Source organism: Alligator mississippiensis, chromosome 9 (assembly GCF_030867095.1).
Source record: "Alligator mississippiensis isolate rAllMis1 chromosome 9, rAllMis1, whole genome shotgun sequence".
Classification (NCBI taxonomy): Eukaryota; Metazoa; Chordata; order Crocodylia; family Alligatoridae; genus Alligator; species Alligator mississippiensis.
In genome coordinates, this window is record NC_081832.1 from 50,177,752 (window position 1) to 50,200,927 (window position 23,176).

At 45.2% G+C, this 23,176-nt stretch overlaps 1 protein-coding gene across 1 annotated transcript in view; it reads right to left on the minus strand.

Annotated features, from left to right (window-relative positions):
• Positions 1-23,176, minus strand: part of DOCK2 (dedicator of cytokinesis 2) — a 520,353-nt gene that overhangs the window by 352,282 nt on the left and 144,895 nt on the right. Inside the window, exon 26 of the mRNA XM_019487133.2 lies at positions 13,461-13,612. Within this exon, the coding sequence (XP_019342678.1) occupies positions 13,461-13,612 (152 nt within the window). The remainder of the gene's footprint in view (positions 1-13,460; positions 13,613-23,176) is intronic.

The window sequence follows — 23,176 nt, forward strand, 5'->3', positions numbered from 1 at the left end:
GTCGGCCTCATAAAATGCTTATGAATCTTGCTAGACAAACTGATGTGAAGGTAATTCAGTGTCTGATACATCAAGTTTGATAAGCATATAGTTTTCTGGAAGAGACTCATTTTCTTCCTACTAAATACAACATTGGCTTGACATTGTTTATCATTACTTGATTTGTTTTGGATTAAAGTGAAAAACATTACACAGTCATATTATTTGTCTCCAAAAGCCTCAAGTCCAACTCTGAGACAAATCAGCTTCTACCCAAGGCTGGAGATATCAGTAACTATAGCAAGAAAAAGAATGACACATAATTGCTTACTTAAGTGAGATGTATCCACCAGCTTGGACATGATGAGACCTTTCAGGAATCCATACTAATATTAGGGTTGTACAAAGTGGCTAGTATTCACTTTGGATTTGGACGATTCAGGGGACAGTGATTTGATTCAGTGATTCGAATCACTGTCCCCATTCAATTCAGCCCAATCTGCAAATCAGCCAGGCCAGGTCCATCCCCTGCCCACTCTCCCAGCCTGGCAATGGCTGCCCCACCAGCCCCAGCTCCCTGCACTTGTTTAAAAAAAAAAAAAAGCCCCGGGGCTCACCGGGGCTTGCCCCAGAAGGACCAATCTCTGCTGCCCCCGACAACCCTACGGTGCAAAAAAAACCCCAGAAAAGCCCCGCACTCACTGCTCCGGGGGGTTGTTGGGGAGCTCATGCAGAGTCCCCCATGCAGTGGGGGGCAGCAGGGATCTCCCACTGCCCAGCAGCACCCGCTGAGTCAGGGCTTTTCTTTTAGGCCGGGAGTTGGAGCAGGTGGGGGGCAGCCACAGAGGGGGGGGGGAGCTGGGGAGTTAATGACCCCCCATGGTCCCCTGCCCCTTCCCCCAGCCCCCGCTCTGCCACCCCTAGTACTTACCAACTCAGAGGTGGCTGCAGCTCCCTGCTGCAGCCAACAGGGACTGCCTGAATCAAAGCTCTCAATCTTTTCCAAAGATTTGGAGAGCCTTGAACTGATTCAGACCTTTAAATTGACCCCCTGATTCAATTCAGATTCAGAGATTCGGCCACTGAATCAGGCCAAATCTCATCCGAATTGAATCACCACCCAAAGCTTCACATAACCCTAACTAACATGCCTATATGATGTTTTAGTGGGAAGATGAATATGCTTTAACAAGCTCTGCAAACAATGAAGGTCATTTCTACCATAATAATCAATGAATAAGTTTGTACTTGTCTGACATCTGTTGTGTAAACAATCTTTTATTGAAGCTGTTATTTCAAAGCTGGTGTGGGGTAGATCGGCTGTTACTGTTGTGGGGTCCAGATTGACTTCTGCCTAAGAGAGGTGAACTGCCAAACAGAAAGTAAGAAACAGTGGCACCTTGGGGCACATCCAAATGAGCGTGTTTCCTGGGGACAAATACCACAGCGCATATTTGTTCTGCTGATAGTTGCCCCCAAGGAATGCCCCTGTACACGAGCTCTGACTTGGGGCAAATTGCCCCAGGTAGGGTAGGGGAGGCTGGGGCCAGCACCCGAGTTGGCCCCAGCAGCCTTACCTGGGGTACTGGGGGGGCCTCCTGGGGCTGCAGTGGTGGTGAACCGAGCATGCGGAGGCTCGCCAGCAGCCAGATTGTGGCTCTGGCCAGCCAGGCTCTGGTTTCAGGCCACACACACTGCTGCCATGCGTACCACCCCACTTTTTTTCTGTGTGTGTTTTTTTACACTGGGATTTCCTGTATCTAAATTTGGCTCTGTGCAGCATGGAGAATAAAACCACATACTCAGGCTGAGTTTTGCAGTGCCTCAAAAGCCTTTGAGGCACCGCAAAATGCTGGTGTGTGCTCGTGTGGATGCAGCCTTAGAGATTAACTGGTTCCGAGGTAGACTGGCCGTAGGCAACAATCTACTTTGTCAAATGATATCACAGCATTTTATTTCATAGGATTTCTCTTCCTTTCCCACAGAGGAGCAATAATAAGCTCATTTTTTATCAGCTATGGAGTTAAGAAAAGAAGCTTTTGTTGAATGAGGCACTGCTAGCTACAGGATTTTGACCTCTGGTGCATGGGACCAAGAATGGAATACATTTATAGTCACTCAAAAAAAAGATTCTCAGGTACGATTTGCAGAAGCACTCCTCCGCAGTGGTGTAAGTATTTCATTTGAAATCAATATCTATTACTTTTATGAGCAGAGAGAGGTAGTTAGCAATGTTAGTCTGAAGTCAGGCAAAAGGCAGGACAGAGATGCACTTCTGCAAGCATTGTAGAGTTATGAAAAGAGCAGGGGTGGGCAAAATATGGCCTGTGGGCCAGATGTGGCCCACAAGGCACTTTCATCCGGCCCCCGGTGCCTCCCAACAAACTGTGCCCTGCCCAGCCCTTCCACCCATGAGGGTGGAAGCAAAGCACCTACACCTGCCCTAATATATCTCATTATGCCTCACTCCCACCCTCATAGGCAGAAGGGCCAGCCCAGCTAGCATGAGGTGGGACTGCTCTTGCAGGCTTTCCAGATGTTCCACTCCCTCCAGGCAGCAGGTAGGGAAGTTGGGGGTAGAGTGGGGTTGCAGCTGGGTGGGAGCATGAAGCATGGGGCTGGCTGCAGCACAGAGCCCTCACCCAGGGGGCCGGCAGCAGCATGGAGATCAGCTGGGCAGGGTGTGGGTGTGAGGGGTATGTGGATCCCCCCAAAACTTCCCCCCCATGGCAAGTTGCCATGGCAGGCACTGGGGGCAGCAGCAGAAGGGGTGCTCTGCTTGGTGCTGGTTCCTTGCTCCTGGCTCCAGGCAGCACTGTGAGGAGCACAGCCCCTGCTGGGTTGTTTGTTTCCCCAGTGCTCCATGCACTCATGCGGCAGGCATGGGAGGGTACTGGAGTAGGCTGAGGAAGAGAAAGCAGCTGGCTTCAGTACCTGGGGCTTACCTCCTGTGCCCCACAAGTGCGGGGAGTGCCAGGGAAACAAATAGCCTGGCGGGGGCTGTGCTCCTCACTGCAACATGCAGCACTGGCCAAAGCCAGGCACCAGTGCCCCCACATGCTGCTGCTCCATGGGAGGTAGTGTACCCACGCCCTTCCCACCCTCCATCACACCGCACAGACCAACAACACAGACACAGATACATTCCCCACCCTATATTGCCTGCATTGACCGCAAGAGAGGACAGTCTGTTCCAGAGCCACGCACCCACACCCCACAAATGCCGCACAACCCCACAACCCCCCCAACTTACCCTATGCCCCCTCACACAGTCACATCCCCTCACAAACTCCACCCACATCCCCCTATGCACACCCCCCACCACACACACACAACTTCACCCACCCCACACAAAATAAAAGACTCAGAATTTATTTTTGAGTTATTATGCAATCACCTCTATATATAGTACACAAACACAAATCAAAACAAAAATATTTTTTGTACTAAAATTAAAATACATTATAGTAGGTGTTTGGCTTTTAGTGTATGATTTGTTTTTTTCTGGTTCTAAGATGGCAACTTCCCCCTCCCAAAAGGAGCATTTCCAGGGGACAAAGAGAAGGACTTCTGGTGGCAAAGGTCAGGGGTTATTGAGACTTCTGGCCCCAAGATGGCAACCTGGGTGCAAGGCACTTATCAAGGGGTGAGGCTACCCATGAGGCTTTTGACAGCTCAGCAATACTCGTTAAACAGCCCTCCACCCAAAATAATCACCTGCCTCTAGAATAGAGAGTTATTCAGAAGTTCTCAGCACTGGCCTATCCTATCACTAGAGTTCATTTATTTCTGCAAAATGTCCAGTTTAGAATTTAACACATGCAAAATCCTTCTGTTACTTACTAAGGTGAAAGTGAATAAGTTTCTGTTGACTTAACTCAGAATTTGGATCAAAAAGCAATTTGGGGCTTTAGCCTTTTAATAAAAATTAAGGTTTCCATATTATCATACTGCCAGCTCCAAAAAAGAGGCCATTTACTCTTTTTATAAAAACCCACCTTGATGCAGCACAGGGGTCCAAAAAAGAGGATGTCCAGGAAAACCTGGATGTATGGTATCCCTGCTTTTATACAACTGATATTACATGGTCACTTAGCAAAAAGGCCCTTCTTCCATTTTGCAGTAGACCAACCATTCTGTTTGTAAATTATTTCTTATGTAATTGTACTATTTAACATAGTAACAAGGTTCTTCCTCAATGGAATCCAGAAACATAGATAAAGTAGGCAACTTGACTGCTAATCAAGGAGCTTAAACATATTGCATGCAACAGGCAATATTCTCTAGTCAAAAGGAAACAACCAGTAGCACTGTCAACACCCAGCTCTTCAACTGAATTTCTGTATACTTTGAGCAAATTGCTTTAACTCCTACCATCTGTCCATCTTGTCTCTTTAGAGCATATGTCTTTGCAAGAAGAGACGTTCTTCCTATATATATGTGTGTATACACACACACACACACACACACACACACACACACACACACACACACACAGAACTAACGTGATCCTGTTCAGTATATTTTTTGTGTAAAGTTAAAAGTTGGTGTTGGTCATTTGAAAACATCAGACTACATCTACTGGATATTTGCTTTATAAAAATAGCAGCACCTATTAAGTGCCTTTCCAATAGTAGCATCTGGTTGTTTGGCAGACTTCTAATTAATGCTGGCATACACAAGGTTTCCAGAGTGGCTATCATATGCTAATACTGCTACTGGACTCCAAAGGCTTTAAGAGCCTTTTTCTTCTAACCCTTTAATTCAGAACATGTGTATTTTTACATCAATTTGTGGAAAACTCTTCCCCAAATGCCTCACAGGAGACTTATACTTAGACACTTTACTCTGAATATAATATACACAAAAAAGGGAAAAGTCCCAATCAAGCAGACAAGACACCATATATTTCTAAATTGTATATCTATCTAGCTAACTAGCTAGCTAGGTATCAGCCCTTATAATAAAATTATTTTGCCTTATTTATTCAACTCCAAGATTAGGTTTTTTCCTCGTTCAACTTGGACATTCTAGTACAAGTGAACAGGGAACAGGCAAGAGAACTACAGGAGGAGGTAGTGAGACTCCAAAACATCCTCTGCCATGAGGTGTTCATCGATTCAATGCTGGAGGAGACCTCCAGGACTGTGGAGGAAGAAATGCCACATGCAGTGCTAGAGAAGAAAGGACATGGGCACCCAAGTGGGTGGAAGCTGGAGGCCTGTGACTTTTGGCAGCAAGTAGATATCTTCACTTCCACCTGCAGTCGTTCATCTGGAGAGCAGATACGCAGCGCTAGCAGCAGAGAGGGAGGATCATGTTCCATTGGTGAAAGAAAACAGGCCAGGCCTCACCACGGTGGGAAGGATCAGTATGACTGCCACCAAGAAGAAGCAATAGGTGCTGGTGGTTAGAGACCGCTTTCTGCAGAAGGCAGAGAAAGCCATCTGCTGACATGACCTGTTGTCTCAGGAGGTCTACAGTTTGCCCAGAGCCTGGATCCGAGATGTCATGGAGGGACTAGCAAGGTTCATCCAGCCCTTTGACTACTACCCCATGCTGCTCATCTATGTCGGCATCAGTGATAATGCCAGGGGAGACCCTGGGTATATCAAGAGTGAATACAGGGATCTGGGTGCAAGGGTGAGGGGGTCTGGGGCTCAGGTTGTGCTCTCATTAATCCTTCCAGGCAAGGGAAAGGGTCTGGGCAGGAGCAGGTGCATCCTGCAGATCAACACCTGGCTGCGCAGGTGGTGTCACCAACACAGATTTCCTCCACCATGGGATATTCTTCCAAGAAGAAGGATTTCTGGGAAAAGACAGGATCCACCTGAAGAGAAGGAAGAACATCTTCACAGGTAGGCTTGCTAACCTAGTGAGGAGGGCTTTAAACTAGGTTCACCAGGGGATGGAAACCAAAGCCCTGAGGCAAGTGGGGAAGCAGGAGACCGAGAAGAAAAGCAAGCAGAAGAGGGCAGCAGGGGAGTTGCTCTCATACTTTCTGAGGAATCAAGGCAATCAGCTAGTTACCTCAGGTGCCCGTATACAAATGCACAGAGCCTGGGAAACAAGCAGGAAGAATTGGAAGTCCTTGCACAGTCATGGAACTATGGCATCATTGTAATAACAGAGACTTGGTGGCAGCTTCCATGACTGGAGTACTGTCATGGATGGATACAAACTGTTCAGAAAGGACAGTCAGGGAAGAAGAGAAGGAGTTGTATTTTATGTAAAAGAGCCATACAATTGGTCAGAGCTCCAGTATGAAACTGGAGAGAGTCCTGTTGAGAGTCTCTGGGTTAGGGTCAGAGGGGACAGCAAGAAGGGTGAAGTCGTGGTGGGGGTCTGCTGTAGACCACCAGACCAAGAGGAAGTGGTGGATGAGGCTTTCTTCAAACACCTAGTGGAAGTTTCCTGATTACAGGCCCTGGTTCTCATGGGGGACTTCAGTCACCCTGACATCTGTTGGGAGGGCAATACAGCAGTATGCAGACAATCCAGGAAGTTTTTGGAGAGTGTTGGGGACAACTTCCTGGTGCAAGTGCTGGAGCAACCAACTACAATCCATACTCTTTTTGACTTGCTTCTCACAAACATGGACAAATTGATGGGGAATGTAATAGCGGATGGCAACTTGGGCAACTGTGACCACGAGATGATAGAGTTTAGGATCCTGAGGAATGGATGGGTGGAAAGCAGCAGAGTAAGGACCCTGGACTTCAGAAAAGCAGACTTCAACTCACTCAGGGAAACTCATTGGCAGGATCCTCTGGGAAGCCAGACTGAGGGGGAGAGGAGTCCAGGATAGCTGGCTGTACTTCAAAGAAGCCTTACTGAGAGTGCAGACAAACCATCCCCATGTGCAGGAAGACAAGCAAGTATGGCAGAAGACCAGCTTGGCTTAGCAGGAGACTCTTCAATAGACTAAATCACAAAAAGGAAGATTATAAGAACTGGAAACTTGGACAAATAACTAGGGAAGAATATAAGAGCATTACTTGGGCATGCAGGGATGACGTCAGGAAAGTCGAAGCACAACTGGAGCTGCAGCTAGCAAGGGATGTGAAGGGTAACAAGAAGGGTTTTGACAAGTATGTTAGTAGCAAGAGGAGGATCAGGGAAAGTGTGGGTACCTTACTGAATGGGGGAGGCAACCTTGTGACAGAGGATGTAGAAAAGGCTGAAGTGCTCGATGCCTTTTTTGCTTCCGTCTTCACAGGCAAGGTCAGTTCCCAAACTACTGCAACAGGCAGCACAGTTTGGGGAGGAGGTGAGAAGCCAACAGTGCTGAAAGAACAGGTTAGGGACTACTGATAAAAGCTGGAAGTATACAAGTTGGCTGATATGATTACAGAGATTTTGGCCATCATCTTTGAAAACTCATGGTGACCAGGAGAGGTCCTGGATGATTGGAAAAGGGCAAACATAGTTCCCATATTTAAGAGAGGGAAGGAGGATCCAGGGAACTACAGACCATCTTAAACTTGGCCTGAACCACAGGATGGGGACAGGAGGAAGTTGGTGGCCAATGGAGCCGGACTGATGCCCACAACTTGCTCTCCTGTCCCTTGCCCCCATGCCTGCCCCTTACACCTGATCCCTGACCCACACGGCCATCTATCCCCAGCCCCTCCTGCCAGTTAATTCCCTGCTCATTCCCTCATGCCCATCCTCTCCACTCAACCCTCAAGCATGCTAGCCAAAGCTTTGTCTAGCTGGGTTTTGAAAACTTCCAAGGATGGAGCTTCCATCATGTCTCCGGGTGACCTGCTCCAGTGTTTTACTACCCTCCTACTGAGAAAATTCTTTCTAATATCTGACCTAAACTTCCCTTGCTGCAACTTGAGACCATTGCTCCTTGTTCTGTCATCTGCCACCACTGAAAACAGTCTAGCTCCATTCTCTTTTGAACTCCCCTTCAGGTATTTCAGAGCTGCTGCATTTTTTTAACTAAGATCTACATGGCAGAAACTGACATCTTGTACTTGACATCATCTTTCTGATGCACAGTTAGGTGTGTAAATTGCATCTATAATGTTTTTCAGCCGAGGTATTTTTTAATAATAAACTTGAAAGGAGAGGCTGAGCTCAGTGTGAACTGTCACCCCTTACTTTAACTGGAAATAAAAAATTAGCTAGATAAGAAGCTCCTGGATGCTAATGCACACTATTACAACTGTCAAAATTGCAACTGATCTATGCCACTTTTAGTATGAATATACAATCATAGTAGGAAAATCATCCTCCATCAAAATCTATATTTGGCAAGATGATGTATGCTTTTAAGAGCCGTATGTCCTCAGAGAACCAATACAAGCTGATAACAGTCAACATAAAGGTATTGCTATGGGCAAAGAATATTCATCCAATAATTTCTGTGTTCATGTGTGTGAGAAAGAAAATTCTTTCATGTTATAGTTATGAATTTGTAGGTGCATGGTGCACGGAATTTACAACTCTATTAATAAAATCAAGACAGGTCTTCAAAAAGTAGTGTGAACTTTAGTTGAGTTAAAAATGCTATAATTAATTTATGAGACCAATATAAAATCTCTTAAGTAGGCTACGGGAAAATTATTCCTCTAAGAAAGAAATGAAACAAAATAAAATGTTATTATAAACTGACTCCTGGTGACTGTCCAAATTAAGTTTCATTATTTGCATACAACAGCAAGCAATTGAACAGGAAGAAGATTGCAACATCATTGTAACCCACAAAATAACAAGCCCTGAGCTTTGAAGGGACATTTGGGGAGCATAGCTTGGATTTTTCATTCATCAGTTTCAATGAATCTTTCATGTGCAAAGAGAAACGTTATGTATGTATGTGAATTTAGCTTTATATAAAGAGCGTCAAAGATGCTAAAGGAAAATATATCATTGAATCAAACACTGAAAAGACTGTTAGGGTAAGTACAGACAGACAAACAGCCCACAGTAGAATCGATTCAATCTACTCAGGGTTCTCTATCAGTTGTAGATTCAACTGATACCAAACATAAGAAACATTTATTTTTCAGTTGAAAAAAGCAGATGGAGGCCTGCACTGGCCAAGGCAAAAAGGCGGGAGTGCTAAAACATGCTTCCGAGCCTGCTGGTCAGCCAGGGCATCCCTGATTGACTGGCCAGAACATGCCCCCAACCTCCTGCTGTCACCTATGGAGTGGGGGAGGGGGGAAACAGTGCCCTATCCCCAGGAAGTCCCAAGTGGGCCATCTGCCCACATGGAAGGGGAGCCCAAGGCTTCTGGGTAGTTTCCCTGAGCCCTGGTCTGCCCAGCTGTGGAGAGAGTGGTGATTCCCAACCTCCCAAACTCCCCGCCACCCCCATGGTCAGACTGGCATGTCACTGACATGCAGCAGGGAGAGAAAGCACCCCCTACCCTGGTCTCAGCCCCGAGTTCAGGTCTTCCCATTAGGTGGGGGAGGGGCAGATCCTGGGGGGTTTCCCATAGGCTCTATAGGAAAAAGGATCCGGCCCCACCACCTGGAACAAGCCCCCGGGGCTGCCCACTACAGCCAGCACTGCAAGCCCCAGTGCTGGCTGCCACTGGTGCCGGAATCCAGCAGGAAGTGACAGGCAGCCCACGGGGCTTGCACCAGGCAGCAGAGATAGGAAAACTTCACAGAGGGCAGGATCAGACTCCACTGCCTGGCGTAAGCCCCCGGCCCACCTGGCGCATCCCGCAGGGCCTGGCATCAGCAGCAGCAGCCAACAGGATGCAGTGCACAGGTCTGGGGAGCTTGCACCATGTAGCAGGGCCTGATCTTGCCCTTCATGGAAATGTCCTGACCCTGCCACAGAGCATTAGCTTCTGTGCTCAGACTGCCTGCCCCCTGGCCATGGCACCTTGCATGAGAATCACTGATTGACACAGGTTACACTGATGGCATTAAGAGCAGAGTGCTGTACTTGTTGTAACAAGTCATTAATTTCCTTGATAAAAAATGAAACACTTCAGTATTCCCCCCCTCACCCCCCGAACTGGGCAACATAGCTATGATCCTCAGATTTCTAAAATACAACATCTAAAATCCAGCAGTCCTTAACGGTACACCAGTATCTGAGTGCTTTTGGAACTGAAACTTTTTGAAGTAAAGTCTAAACTCATTCATCCATTAAAAAACAAAACAAAGAAACCTTTATGCTAGCACAGATGGTTTGATGTTCAAAATTCCTCAGTAACACCAGCCATCTTGGTAAATACAATATATAAAAACATTTACAGAAGCAAAAACATTTTTAGGTTTAATCAGCTTTGCAGTTTACTTACTGAGTTTTAGGAGAAGCTATCCATTTAACTTTGGGTAATTTCATGCCTCAGATATTGTATTGTTGCAAAGATGAAAATATACTTATTTTCACATAAAAACATGACCTTTTCAAGATACAAACATTTACAGTATAAGCTAACATTTACAGCATAAGCTAACAGTATACGGAAAGAAACTCCTTTTTTCCTGAAAGGAATTTGAAAACTGTTTAAAATTTTGGCCAGATATTGAAGCTCAGAATACAACCAAGCCAAATGTTAACGTTCTGCCATTCTATATCTATTTCATATATCTTTATTTAAAAAAAAGAAATGAAAGGTTTTTGTATTCACTATATCTTCATCAAAAGGAAAGGCACTTTTGACTTCCCTGTGAAGAATATCAGTTTTAGAAGTGACCCAACATTTCTCATTTCCAAATCTCCTTGAATATGAGCATGTTAGCAGATGTTAAGAATTATTTGCATAATTTTATTCACCTTTACTCATAGCCTCATGCTGAGACTGCAAGTGAATGAACTAGTCTGGATAGAAATTAACAAAAGTATTCAATATATTTGTGCATGTATTATTTGCTCATCCTATTTTCCATTAATGCATTATCCTATACTCTACACAGCAGTGTAATTTGTAATTTAACAGCATATAACATTCCTTTCCTTACTCAATATCTTTTGTAAATCCTCCTTTAATTTCCACTTTTTCCACAATGCATATTAACTATAATTTCCTTTAGCCCCTCAGTGAAGCAAAAATAACATGCAAAATGCTTGCCCTTACAATACAAGCAAACAGAGAACTCAGGAAAGGGATCTAAAAAGTCATTGAAGTTCTCTAAAAACTTCAGCAGCAACCAAAAAAGCCAGTAAAAGGTTGAGTGTCATAAGAAGCTAATTGAACACAAAATGGAGAACATTTTTATTCCATTATACTAATCCATGGTGCGCCCACATCTCAAGTACTGTGTACTGTTATCGTCTCAAAAGGATGTAGTTGAAATAGAAAAGGTACAGAGAAAGACAACTAAAATGATCAAGAGGATGCTGCAGTTACTATACCAGGAGACACTACAAAGTCTATGTCTCTTCAGTTTGGAATGGAGAATGTTGACAGAAATCTGATGCAATACAAATCTATAAAATCATGAAGGTTGTGGACCATGTAACACGGAACTGTTGTTCACCAGTACCAGAATACTAGGACTAGGAGGCACCAACTAAAATGAATAGGTGATAGGTTTAAAAGTAAACAAAAAAGGTACTTTTTCATGCAATCCATATCTAACTTGTTGAATTCATTGCTACAGGAAGTGGTAGAGGCAAATAGCGTAGACTTGTTCAAAACTAGATAGGCAAACTCATGGACTATAGATTTATTAATAGCTGTTGAACAGAATAGTTAGCGATGCTTCCTCTAGCATCTCTAAACCAATAATGATGGATGCCAGTGAGGGTAATGGACAGGGGACAGACTGTTCTATATGTAGTGAAGTCAGGCCAGAATCCTGGACTCAGCTGGTCCCAAACAAGTAGCACCCTGGTGTCAGGTGGGCTGAGTGACACAATTAAGGCAACCAGTCCAGTGAAGGCACAGGCAACAGGCCTGACCCGCTCCAGCCCTTAAAAGCCAGGCCCAGCCTGCTGTCTCCTTGTCTGGGCAAAGCTGGAAGTTCCAGCTCCTGACTTCCTGTGTACCTCCCCTCTCCTAATGTTCTGGTTTTGAATCCTGGCTGACTCTAGCTTCTGACTCCAATAAGACCCTTGGCATCTCCTAATTCTGGTTTGACCTTCAAGTCTGGCTTTTGGCTTCTGAACCCAGTTGAACATTGGCTAACCTTGTCTCCAATTTCAGCTTCTGACCTTGGCTTGTCCTAGCTAAGGCTTCTGAATTCAGTTACAATACCACATCCCTCCAGATCCCAGACCCCTGGGGAATTATTTGGAACTACACATGTGCTTTGGGTAACCCACATCCCAGTGCTTGAAACTAGACTTACGCAGTTCAGTCCTCTCCCCCTAAAACATCCAATTCTGCTGCTGTTGGGGATTGAATACTGGACTAGATGCATCATTGGTCTGACCCAACATAGCACTTCTGATGGTTTTATGTTCTTAAATAGAACAGACAAGAGCATACAGTACTAACCCTGTCACTGACACACAGCCCTATTAAAAATGAAAAGATAAAATGAATTTGACTTCCTTTCCAGTTTGTACATTCTGTCCAATGTTAGTTTAACAGAAAATTACAGCTCTTCAGAATAAAGCATACATACATGGGAAAACCTACTGCATCCCTAATACAAGGGTTTACAAGTACATTCCAGAAGATTCTTCAAAAGCAGCAGCAAAACTCCCACCAGACCTTGCAGAATACTAAAAGGGGATTAATTCGTAAGTGCTCTTACTTAAGGAGAACATACTCAGTCATGTTTTCCACATTACATTTTAACCTGGACCCACTGCTATTCATTCTTCATCCTGAAGCTTGGAGAGGACAGTGGCAAAAACAACTTTGAAGTTAATCATCAGCCAGAAAAAAAGAAAAGGACTTAAAGTAAGATTATAGAAAGCAGAATATTAGAAAATGGGTCCTATGTCAAAGTTAAGTGCTATTATCACAAAGAAATGCATCACTTTCTCCAGTGACACCAAGTTATAGGTCCAAAATAATGCCAGTTAAAACTGATACACCATGTCAAGCTGAATCTCTTCTTTGCAAGCTATTTAGTTAATGTCAGTGTAAAATACATTTTAGATAGTTAAAAGAATTGTAAAGATTTTCTTATAAACAGATATTACTTCAAACTATTTGATTTAGTACAAATATTAGGAAAATGTTATAATCTACTTCAACCCTTAATCATAGTTGAAGTGTAACCATGTAAATAAAAAATGCTGGAGCCTTAGCTGGAAGAAACTGGTGCAACCCCCCTGCCTTCAGTAACACTATATTGATTTACTACACTGACTTTAAGCCACATGAAACAGAAATTGAAAATAAAAAAATATCATTTTTTTTGTATTCCACCCTTGATGCTCTCACTACTGTAGAATTTCATCCTCTGATAAATAGATTAATTTAATTTGCCTCGACTTATATTTAGAAATAAAATGAGATTTATCAGCATCAATATTTTATAATTCAATCACCTCAGCCCATACTACAGGCTGCGGCCATCTACATCATCATCAACATGAATACTTACTGGGTTTTGACAGCTAAGAACCTCTAGGATGCTGTTGAGTAATTCAACACAGTACTTCTTCTTCTCATGGACATGAGCCTGTTGCTCTTCCTTTTGTTCTAGTAATTCCTTCAGTTCTTTTGTAATCACTGGAAGCAAAATGTCTCTGCATTCTGAAAGTAAAATATTTATTTATTAAAAAAAAATATGAATAAATCAGATGTTATTGGCAAACAAATCCTTCTTGAAATACTGAAGTAAAACGCTCTTTCAGCTTTAATACTTGAACCCTCTTTTACCTTGGCATTCTCCATTTCCCTTTCATGCCTCAAGGATTCTCTAACTTCTGATACCCATATGTCTCACCAATCCACTTTACATATAAATTACAAAGTCAAGATAAAATGCTAGATGGTCTTCAGCTAAATTCTGAAGGCTATTTGCTGATGTGGACATTATTGTTGCTGAAAACTTGTTGACTTCATGTATGTACTGCAAAGCATTCTATATATTTCTGAAGTGACATGTGGGTTTCTCTCTCTACATGCTTTGTTTCTTCCTTTTGAAGAATAATTTTGAAAGGTTCACACTTGCACAGATAGTAAAATATCGTTTAAATTAAGTGTATTTCATATTATAATTTTATACCATGCACTACTTAGTGCAAATGCTTCAAAAAGAGAGCCTACCAGGACAAGGAAATAACAGTGCGTATAATGAGAAAGGTCATATTGGTAGCTTCGCCCTGTCTGTTTGGTTTTTTTTAAATTATTCTCTGGAAACATGGGTTGAAACAATACTGTATGTTAATTTAAAATAAGCTATTTAAGAACTATGGTTCAGGGATTAAGGACGAAGGATAAGATTTCCAGAACTGGATAATACCTGCTTTTGAACATTTAACGATCCAGAATATTAAGTATTACTTATATATACTCCATAATAAAGTAAGCAAGTAGGATGTATGGAAACAGTGTGAATGCAGCTGAGGAGAAGCCACTTAAGGAAGGTTTCTTCTCATATGCAGGAAAATAAAATACTTTTATATATTACAGCTGTATGCAGCAGCTTTAGAGGATCCATCTTAAAACAAAAACACTAGCAGATGCCCTAAACTGATGGATTCTTTTTAACGCACCACCAGTATGAAGTTTTGGCCCGTTTGTTTGATTTCTCAAACGTAAGAATGGGAAAGGATAGGGAGGCAGAGAAGGGGATAAACTATGTTTACTCATAATACTTATCCATCTTTCACTCAAAACAGATGTAATTTCTACTTTGAAATTAGCCTAATGTTATCTGAAAACAATATAATGTAGTTATATGTTTCTGTGGGGCAATCATTTGCCTTCAAAAAACTGCTCCAACTATTCTATATATGTAGGTCAGTCTTCCAGGGTGACATCATAAGCTCCAGTTGTTCCAAAAGAGTAGCCATTTTGGGTTCTAACAGATTTCAAGTATTCACAATTAAAGTGAATTCTACAGGTGGGCTACAGGCATGCCCCACTCATAGTATCCCATCCTCCTTACCAGTTGTTATATTTGTCCAGGGCATTTATAAATAAATTATATAAGCTACAAGTGCAGGAAAGAGTGCTGCCAGGTTAGCCAGCATGGATTACATTGTCAAAATAAACCTATACATTCAGTTTCATTAGCAGATTCAACAGAAAGTAACTTAAAATGTATATGTGGAAAGCAAATACACTTAGATATCTCACAGCTACAGCAGCTGTACAGGCTGCAGCAACGTGGCAGGGGCACCAACAAGACCCAGTCCTTTGGTACTGGTGGCAGTGGCAAGAGCACCAGCTGGGAGCCAACTGACTCTCCATCCCCTTCCCTTGGAGAGGGCAGAAAAAAAACAGAGAGGGCTGTGTAATGCAAGAGGGCCAAGAGACCCCCTGCAGTGCTACATGTGTCGCCTGACAAGACACTGTATTACTTAGTAGTTTCTCTTTGAAAGACTAATATTTTTGTGGTGGGTCCACCATTTCTGTGGTGCTATCAATAGCACAAGCATCTGGACACTCACTTTTTGTAGTGTTAAAAGAGTCATTTAACATTAGAAATGTATTAAGTGCACATCGCCTAAGTGTTCTCAACTTGTGACTAAGTTAAATGAGACAGGAAGTATTTAGTACCTAGGAGAATCAATCCCATAGAAATGGCTTTTCTCACTTCTGCATACTACAAACCTGCATAAAATGCATAAGCTACTGTCAACCAGGGGGAATTTGATAGGTCTTCAAATACCTGAAGGGTGATTATAGAGAGGATGGAGATGGGAGGAACTTTCTAACTATGAGGGTGGCCCAGCACTGGAATAGGCTAGCAGGAGATGTTGTGGATTCTCCATGCTTAAAAATTTTCATGAGCAGGTAAAACACAGACACTTGGCTGGGATGGTTTAATCAGGAATGATCCTGCTTTGAACAGGGGGCTGGACAGGATGTGACCTTGTGAAGTCCCTTCCAGCCCTAATTTCCTATGAGGTTCAACAGTGCAATAGCTACTTTGCACAGGGCACTGTAAATAGCTATCCCACATCCTACCTGATTTCATGAACAGCAGTGATTGAAACCACATACTGTAAGGAACTCTTCTAAATAGTCTAATCCCTCTTTTTAAATAGGGATATTTTTTTAAACTCTCTTTAAAAAAAGAAAGTAATTTTTGACAAAAAAATTGAATTCAGTTGAAAATTTGCCTCGGGATAGAAGTTATGGACAAAGGAGTGAACCATAAACCCAAATTTGTTCAAAAGTTAAAATGAATAAAATTGCATTATATTCCTAACTCACTATATTGACAATTGCTGCAAAGTCGATACTTAAGGCCTAGGCATAGGTTACCTGAATAACATCATAAATCTGTGGAATGTTGTGATGTCATAAAGTTACAGACAGCCACAGGTGAAAGCTTCATGTTGTTTCAGACCTGTATGACTGTGACTTCCCACTAGAGGGCTGGCAAGCAGGGGCATAGACAAGAGTAGAGGAAGTGGCATGTAGCCCTGAGGCAGAGAAACCAGCATGGGGTCTCCCCTCCCTCCACATCCAACAGAAGCCCAGCCAAAGCAGAAGGTAGGAGGGGAAAAATCTTGAAAAAATATTTGAAGTGAAGTGGAGAGGAGAGGGGAGTTGGAAATAAAGAAAAAAGAAGTGAAAAAAGATTTAAAGGACTAAAATCTTGTGTGCGCCAATTAATTGGGATTGGGTTGGAAGGGGGATTCAGATTAGGGGAAGCAAGTCATTGCTTGCTGGCAGCAGGGAGCTGTCCTGGCTCCAGTTGCTAGACCCTGGGTGTGACAGGGACCATCTCAAGGCTGGTCACAACATCAGCCCACCCACCTGTCTAGGGCAGTCTGCCCACCTGACTTTCCTGTCATGCCTTTGTTGTAATGAAAAAGTGGTTTCTAGGAAAGAGGCTTCCCTTTTAATGCCCTAATACCCAGGGCATATTACACAGCTCTGATCTCTCCCCTTTACCATGTTTCATAGTTGTTAGGTTCGGAAGGGACCTGAGCAGATCACCAAATCCAATCCCCTGCCACGGGCAGGAAAGAATGCTGGGGTCAAACGACCCTGACTAGGTGTCTATCTAGCCTCCTTTTAAAGCATGCCTCGCAGATGTTACACTGGTATTGTCAACTCTGTGCACCCCCTTGGTGCCAGGCCTTTCTTCCCCTGTATCTCGTGCCCCTCTGGTGACCCGCTCTCAGGTACTAAGCTCTACCCAAATTGTGTGCCCCTATCTTTGGGCACTAATAAGGCTTCCACCTCTCCTACATCCTCCTTCCAAACTATGGGGTAAATAGGAGCACAAACATAGGCACCTAGGTTACAACAACTCCCACAATGAAGGCAACACTCAGCCCCTTTAAGGAGATAACACTGCCATCCCTAGGACAACACATCTCTTAGACCTGGGTGCCTTGGGACTCCTGGAGCCTTACTGTTTTTGTAGGCAGCAAAGTAGGTAGCACAAGGTCTCAGGAAGCTCTCTTATGCAGAAGCTCCTTTCCTTAGCAGCTGCTGGGGAAAGAGTGCCCCTGCTGGCTCCAGCCCTGAGCTTATATGTCCCCAGGGCCCTGCCTCCTTTAGGTGCTGGCAATTACCCCCATTAAGCTGTTGTTCAAGCAACCAGCAGCTGTGGGGCTCTGCCACACCTGCAGTGTTCCCTGGCCAGGGTGCTTCTGTCCTTAAAGGAGCAGGCACAGTTTAGTGCCCTGCTACACTGGGAACAGGGAAAAGATGTTTTCCCCAGCTCCAGGGTCCCACAAGAGTTAGCCAATCTCAGTTGAAACAGTTGCATCAGTTACAGCCAGAGCACAGAGCCCCAGGGAGGCTGCTTCTCCAGGGCTTTGTGCTCTGGCAGAGCAGCTGGGGCCTGGCGAGAGCACACAGCCCCAGAGAAGCAGCCTCCCTGGGGCTCTGTGCTCTGGCTGAGACTGACGTGGCTGCTCTGTGCTGAGAATGGCACCACCACACAAATAGCAGAGCAACAAGGGCTTGGTAGGAGCACAGAAACCCAGGGAAGCATGCTTTCCCAGGGTCCTCTGGTATTACTGAAACTGAGCTTCCCACAGGGACACCATGCAGCTGTGGGGAAACAGGCTTCCCTGGCTCCATGGTCTCTGCAATTAAGCTGAGAACAGTTGCTCTCAGCAGGAAGGTGGGGAAAAGGAATCACTAGAGTTTAGAAGGGCAGAAAAGGACACAGCAGCTGGGACCTGAGCATCTGTAGATACTGGAAGAATGAGAGTAAAGTGTTTTACCTCCCCTGACCATTCAAATACTCTGGAACAGCAAAAGTAAAGAATTTCCCAGATAAACCTCCTTTTCAGTGGCTTATCTTTAATATGTTTAGAGGGTACTTATGGTGGTTTAACACCCATTACCTAATGAATGCTCTCATTTTAAGTGTCTTTATGCTGTTTTTAAGGTAACCTATGCCAAGGGTCTCAGTAAAAGAAGTGGACTATAAAATTGAGTTTTTTCAACATGGATTATTACTGTTATTATAAAGCTTTAGGCAACACAACAATTAAGCACATGGGACATAGACGGGGGGGGGGGGAGAGGGGAGGAGGGGCTCAGCCCTTCCAAATTTAGGGCAGCCCAGCTGCAGGCTTCTGCAGCAGGGGGGCAGTGCACACACTCAGATACCCTGTGTAGCCAAGATCACAGCTGGCCCAGCAGGCAGGTAAGTTTCTTTCAATTTTTCTTTATGACTGCCTGGGCTTGGGAGCAAGGGGAAGCGGCAGATCAAGACCCCCACAGTGCAGGAGGGAGTGGGGTAGGGACAGGGAAGAATCATTCAACCCTGCCCCTGCCATACTCCCTGCTGCACTGTGGGGATTGTCCCATGACCTGGCCTGGCTGGGGCCCCATTCACGGAGGGGAGGGGAAGCTCTTTGTTTTGGATTCAAGTATAAGGTGGGGGGGCTGGGTTAGGGCCAGAGTCAGGGCTGCAGCAGCCCTGCCCCACTGCCTCCACCTGTATCCTCTTCCTCCCTTCCCCACATTGCTTACTATCAGCTCTATTCCTTCCCAGGCACAGAGCACATGCAAGCTCCAGCCACTGCACAGCCATGCAGCACTGGCAGCAGCAGCTCCATCCCTAGGATGTTGCTGCATGGCTGGGCAGGAGCTAGAGCTAGCATGCACTCCATGCCTGGTATGAATTGGGGCTGGAGCCATGCCTGGCAATAAGCAAGCAGTGAGAGATGAGAGTGGGGCAGAGGCTACAGAGGACAACGGCTGTGGGAAACAAGCAGGGATCAGAGACTGCAGGAGGCAGGCAGTGCAGAGGTGACGCATGGTGGGGGGAGGAATCATCTTAAATTCATTTCTCCCCCACACCACCCCTTGCTGCTGCTTTCCCCACTACAGTGGTTGAGGTGGTGGGATGAATTTAAGATGAGCCTCCAATAATTAGATTCTATACCTGGAAAATTATAACACATTTATAAATTTTCCATGTACCAAATCTAATTATTGGAAGATCATCACAAATTTAACTAGTCTTGGATTCATATAAATATGGTAAAAACAACTTTTTTTTTCTTTTCTTTTTTTTTAACAACTATGCTAGACCCAGTGGGTGAAGGGAGAAATCAACATTTATGAATGTAAAGCTCTTGCCATTAAATTTCTCAACTCTTTGGTAACTACCTGAAAACATAAACAGAAAAGGATCAATCAATCAATTTAACGTTTTTTATTTACAACAAATATGCAATCACAGTCTCCCCTGGAGTTCAGCTACCAACAAAAGTTTGCCTATAAATTAAACAGCATTTAATTTGCAAAAGAGCTGACTGTTTATCATCCAGAAAAATGTTGCTTAGTTTGTATCAAATGTGTTGTACTACAGGAGTCTTAGCTATCCTATGTACTCTGTTAAGAATATATGGTGTTCCTGTCATTTGCATAACATTTTAGAAGTTAAGTTTGCTGAATCTCTCCTTACTGTCTTTATCTCTACAGGTTAAAGTTCATCCGTATGTTTAAAGTTATTTTTTGTCTCTTCATATAACTGACCGATTTTTTTAAGTCACTTTTTTCATTTACAGTGTTACAGTGGTCTCTAGAAAAGGTTGGATATTAGGGCCATGTGAAATTTCAGCTGCAGTTTCATTTTGTTTCGGATTTGGACATTTTGACAGCCAAAACACCAAATCTGAAACTAAATGCAAGGCTCCAAAACAGCTCAGAAATTAAATATATCCATCCAAAATGTTTTGGAAACGTTTCGGATGTTTCAGAGGTGGGCTTGCAGGGAAAGAGAAACTAAGAGGGAGGGAGAAGGTGGTGGGGAGGGGGGGGAGAACTGCTGTGACATTAACATCTATAACTGGCCAGTGACAACGATCTGTCCCTGAGGTTCCTTCCAATCCCAGTGCTCTGGGGGAGGGACAGAGAAGCACCATAAAAGGCTGTTTGTGAACTGCTCTCTGCCATTTTGCAGCTCTGCGTGCGTCTGTGTAGCAGCAGGAGGAGCAGCAGCAGAGAGCAGCACCTGTAAGCTTGCAGCTTGATAGTGCCTTCCTACCAAATTGTAGCCAATCTTTTCCTATTTACCCTTGCCTACCCTCCCTATTGTTATCCTTTGTAACTCTTTCTTCCCAATAATCCTGGTATTTGTTCTTTTTTCCCCCACCCCACAAACAAAAAGAAAGCAGTGTTTGCCTGGATAGAGTCTCATCACTGTGCACTGCAGGAAAGCACTACACATACATTACACACACTCACATAGTCGCTTTTTTTTTCAGCACATGAAATATGAAGCATGCTGCAAAGGCAGGTGCCAGGTCCACTGGCAGGGGACCCAGAGGGGGCAGAAGGAGAGCTGTAAGTTCCCCCTTCCCCAACTTAGATGCACCCTCTTTCTTAGCTCTAGAAGGCATAAGGTTTCTGGTGCTAGTGGCAGCAAGGAGGTGGGACCAATGCCTGAATCTGCACCCCCTCCAATAACACCAGCAATAATAATAACCCCCAGCACCAGCAGCATGACAAGCAGCACAAGCATGACAGTCTTCTCCACACCATTTCAGTTCCCAGCCTGAGCCTTCCAAATGTGAGAGGAGCTGAATCTGCAAGCAGGGGACCTGAGCAGCCTAGCAAAAGAAATTCTGGGGACTGAGGAGGAATCTGCGTTTGTGCTCAACTCCCTTCCATGTTCCCCTAGAGCCAGGTCTCCTTCTTTGGAAGGCAGTTCAGAGGGGGTTGATGTTGAGGTTGTAGAGGCAAGTGGCTCAGATGAGTCAGCTCCTCCTGTTGTGCCTCTGCCTGCTGAGAAGGGGATTCAAGCAGGATCCACACCGGCACCCCATAAGTGAGGGGGTAGTGTGGTATGGGATCATTTTGAGGTGGCAGGTGATCCCAAATATGTTAACTGCCTGCACTGCCAATGTAAGACCAGCTGGGGTAAGGAGCTGAAACACTTCAGCACCCTAGGGATTCTGATGCATCTTAGGAAGCACCACCCCTTTGTCCTTGCTTCTCCTCAGCCTGGCACCAGTGGGAATGTGCCCCAAAAGAAGCCCCCCTCTCACTCCAAAGCCCCCATCTCCAAGAAGCAGAGGCAGGACACTGCTCTGGAACACTGGGGCAAAGGCAGACAGAAAGTGGGGGCATGTTGCAAAGGTGAGTGAGATCACCCAGAGCAACAGGGAGATGCTTGCTGTGGATGGCCAGCCCTTCTCACTAGTTGAGCAGCCAGGGTTCAGACAGCTCATGGTGCTCGTGGTCCCATCCTACCAAGTGCCCGCACGCACCACCTTCAGCAGGATGGTGGTGCCCTCCCTGTATGAGGCATGCAGGGAGTACTTGAGGGAGGAGGTGCACAAGGCAGGTCCGCAGGTGGCCTTGCACTTCACCTTGGACATCTGGAGCAGCCAGGGTGGAGATCATGCATACCTCATCCTCACCGGGCACTGGTGCCATCAGTTAGGCTGTCAGTGGGGTCTCCTTCAAGTTGAGGTGATGGATGAGTCCCACATGGCAAGGAAGATCATGGGGGCCATGAACTGCTTGGTGCCAGGGTGGCTCATTCAGCAGGGTGAGCTCACCCAGGGATTCATGGTCACTGACAATGGCACCAACATGGTCACGGTGGTCTGTGATGCCAACTTCGTTGGCATCTGCTGTGTGGCACACAAGTTCCACCTCATAGTTAGGGAGACCTTGGAGGGGGGCAGGGCTGCCAGTGATGGTGCCATCACAAGCAGCCAGCTCATTTTGAAATGCAGGAAGGTAGTAGGCTTCTTCCACTGGAGCATCAAGGGGTGCAAGATGCTGCAGGACAAAGAGGCAGAGCTGAGCATCCCATAGCACAAAATCATCCAGGATGTGGAGACCCAGTGGAACTCCACATACCTCATGCTGGAAAGGCTGGTAGAGCAACAGAAGGCCATCCATGAAATGGCTTTGGTCTGGGAGATTGGGATAAGTGGCCTGCTTAACAAAACAGAGTGGGTTACCATCTCCCAGATCTTGGTGGTCCTCAAGCCATTCCTTGAGACCACTAAGACTGTCAGTGATGGAAATGCTCTCCTTAGACAGGTGATCCACATGGTGAGGGAACTTGAGAACCAAATGGAGATGTTCCTGGCTGGGGCAAGCTGCTGTCACCAGAGGTACAGACACTGGTGAAGCAGCTGAGGGAGGGCATCAAGAAATGGCTGGATCCATTGCAATCTATGTGCTAGTGGCCATGTACGACCCAAGGGTGAAGGGGAGTGTGTGCACCAGCAAAACCCTAGATCACTGGACAGAGGTGCTGGTGAACAGAGTCCAGGAGGAAGAAGGGCACATGAAAGAGGGGGATCCACTTTCCTGTGCCAGCACTCCCAGCGGCTGCCAGTCTCCTCCACAACAGCCACTGCCATTGTGGGCCAAGGGCATGACTGCAATGGTGGGGTTCAGAGGCACCAGACCCCAGCCTTGGGCAGGTAGTGTGGAGGCCTTGGTGGCTACCTGTCTTGGTGAAGATGTGGAGCCGCTGGACTGCAACCCCTTGGCCTATTGGGCCACCCACAGACAGGTGTGGCAGGATCTGGCCACGGTTGCCCAGGAACACATATCCTGTCCACTGACCAGTGTTCCAAGCGAGAGGGTGTTCAACATTGCTGGGGATGTTGTGACATCCCACTGCACCTCCTTGGATCCTGGTTTGGTGGAGCAGCTGGTGTTCTCTAAGGTGAACCTCTCACTGCTGGGCCTCCT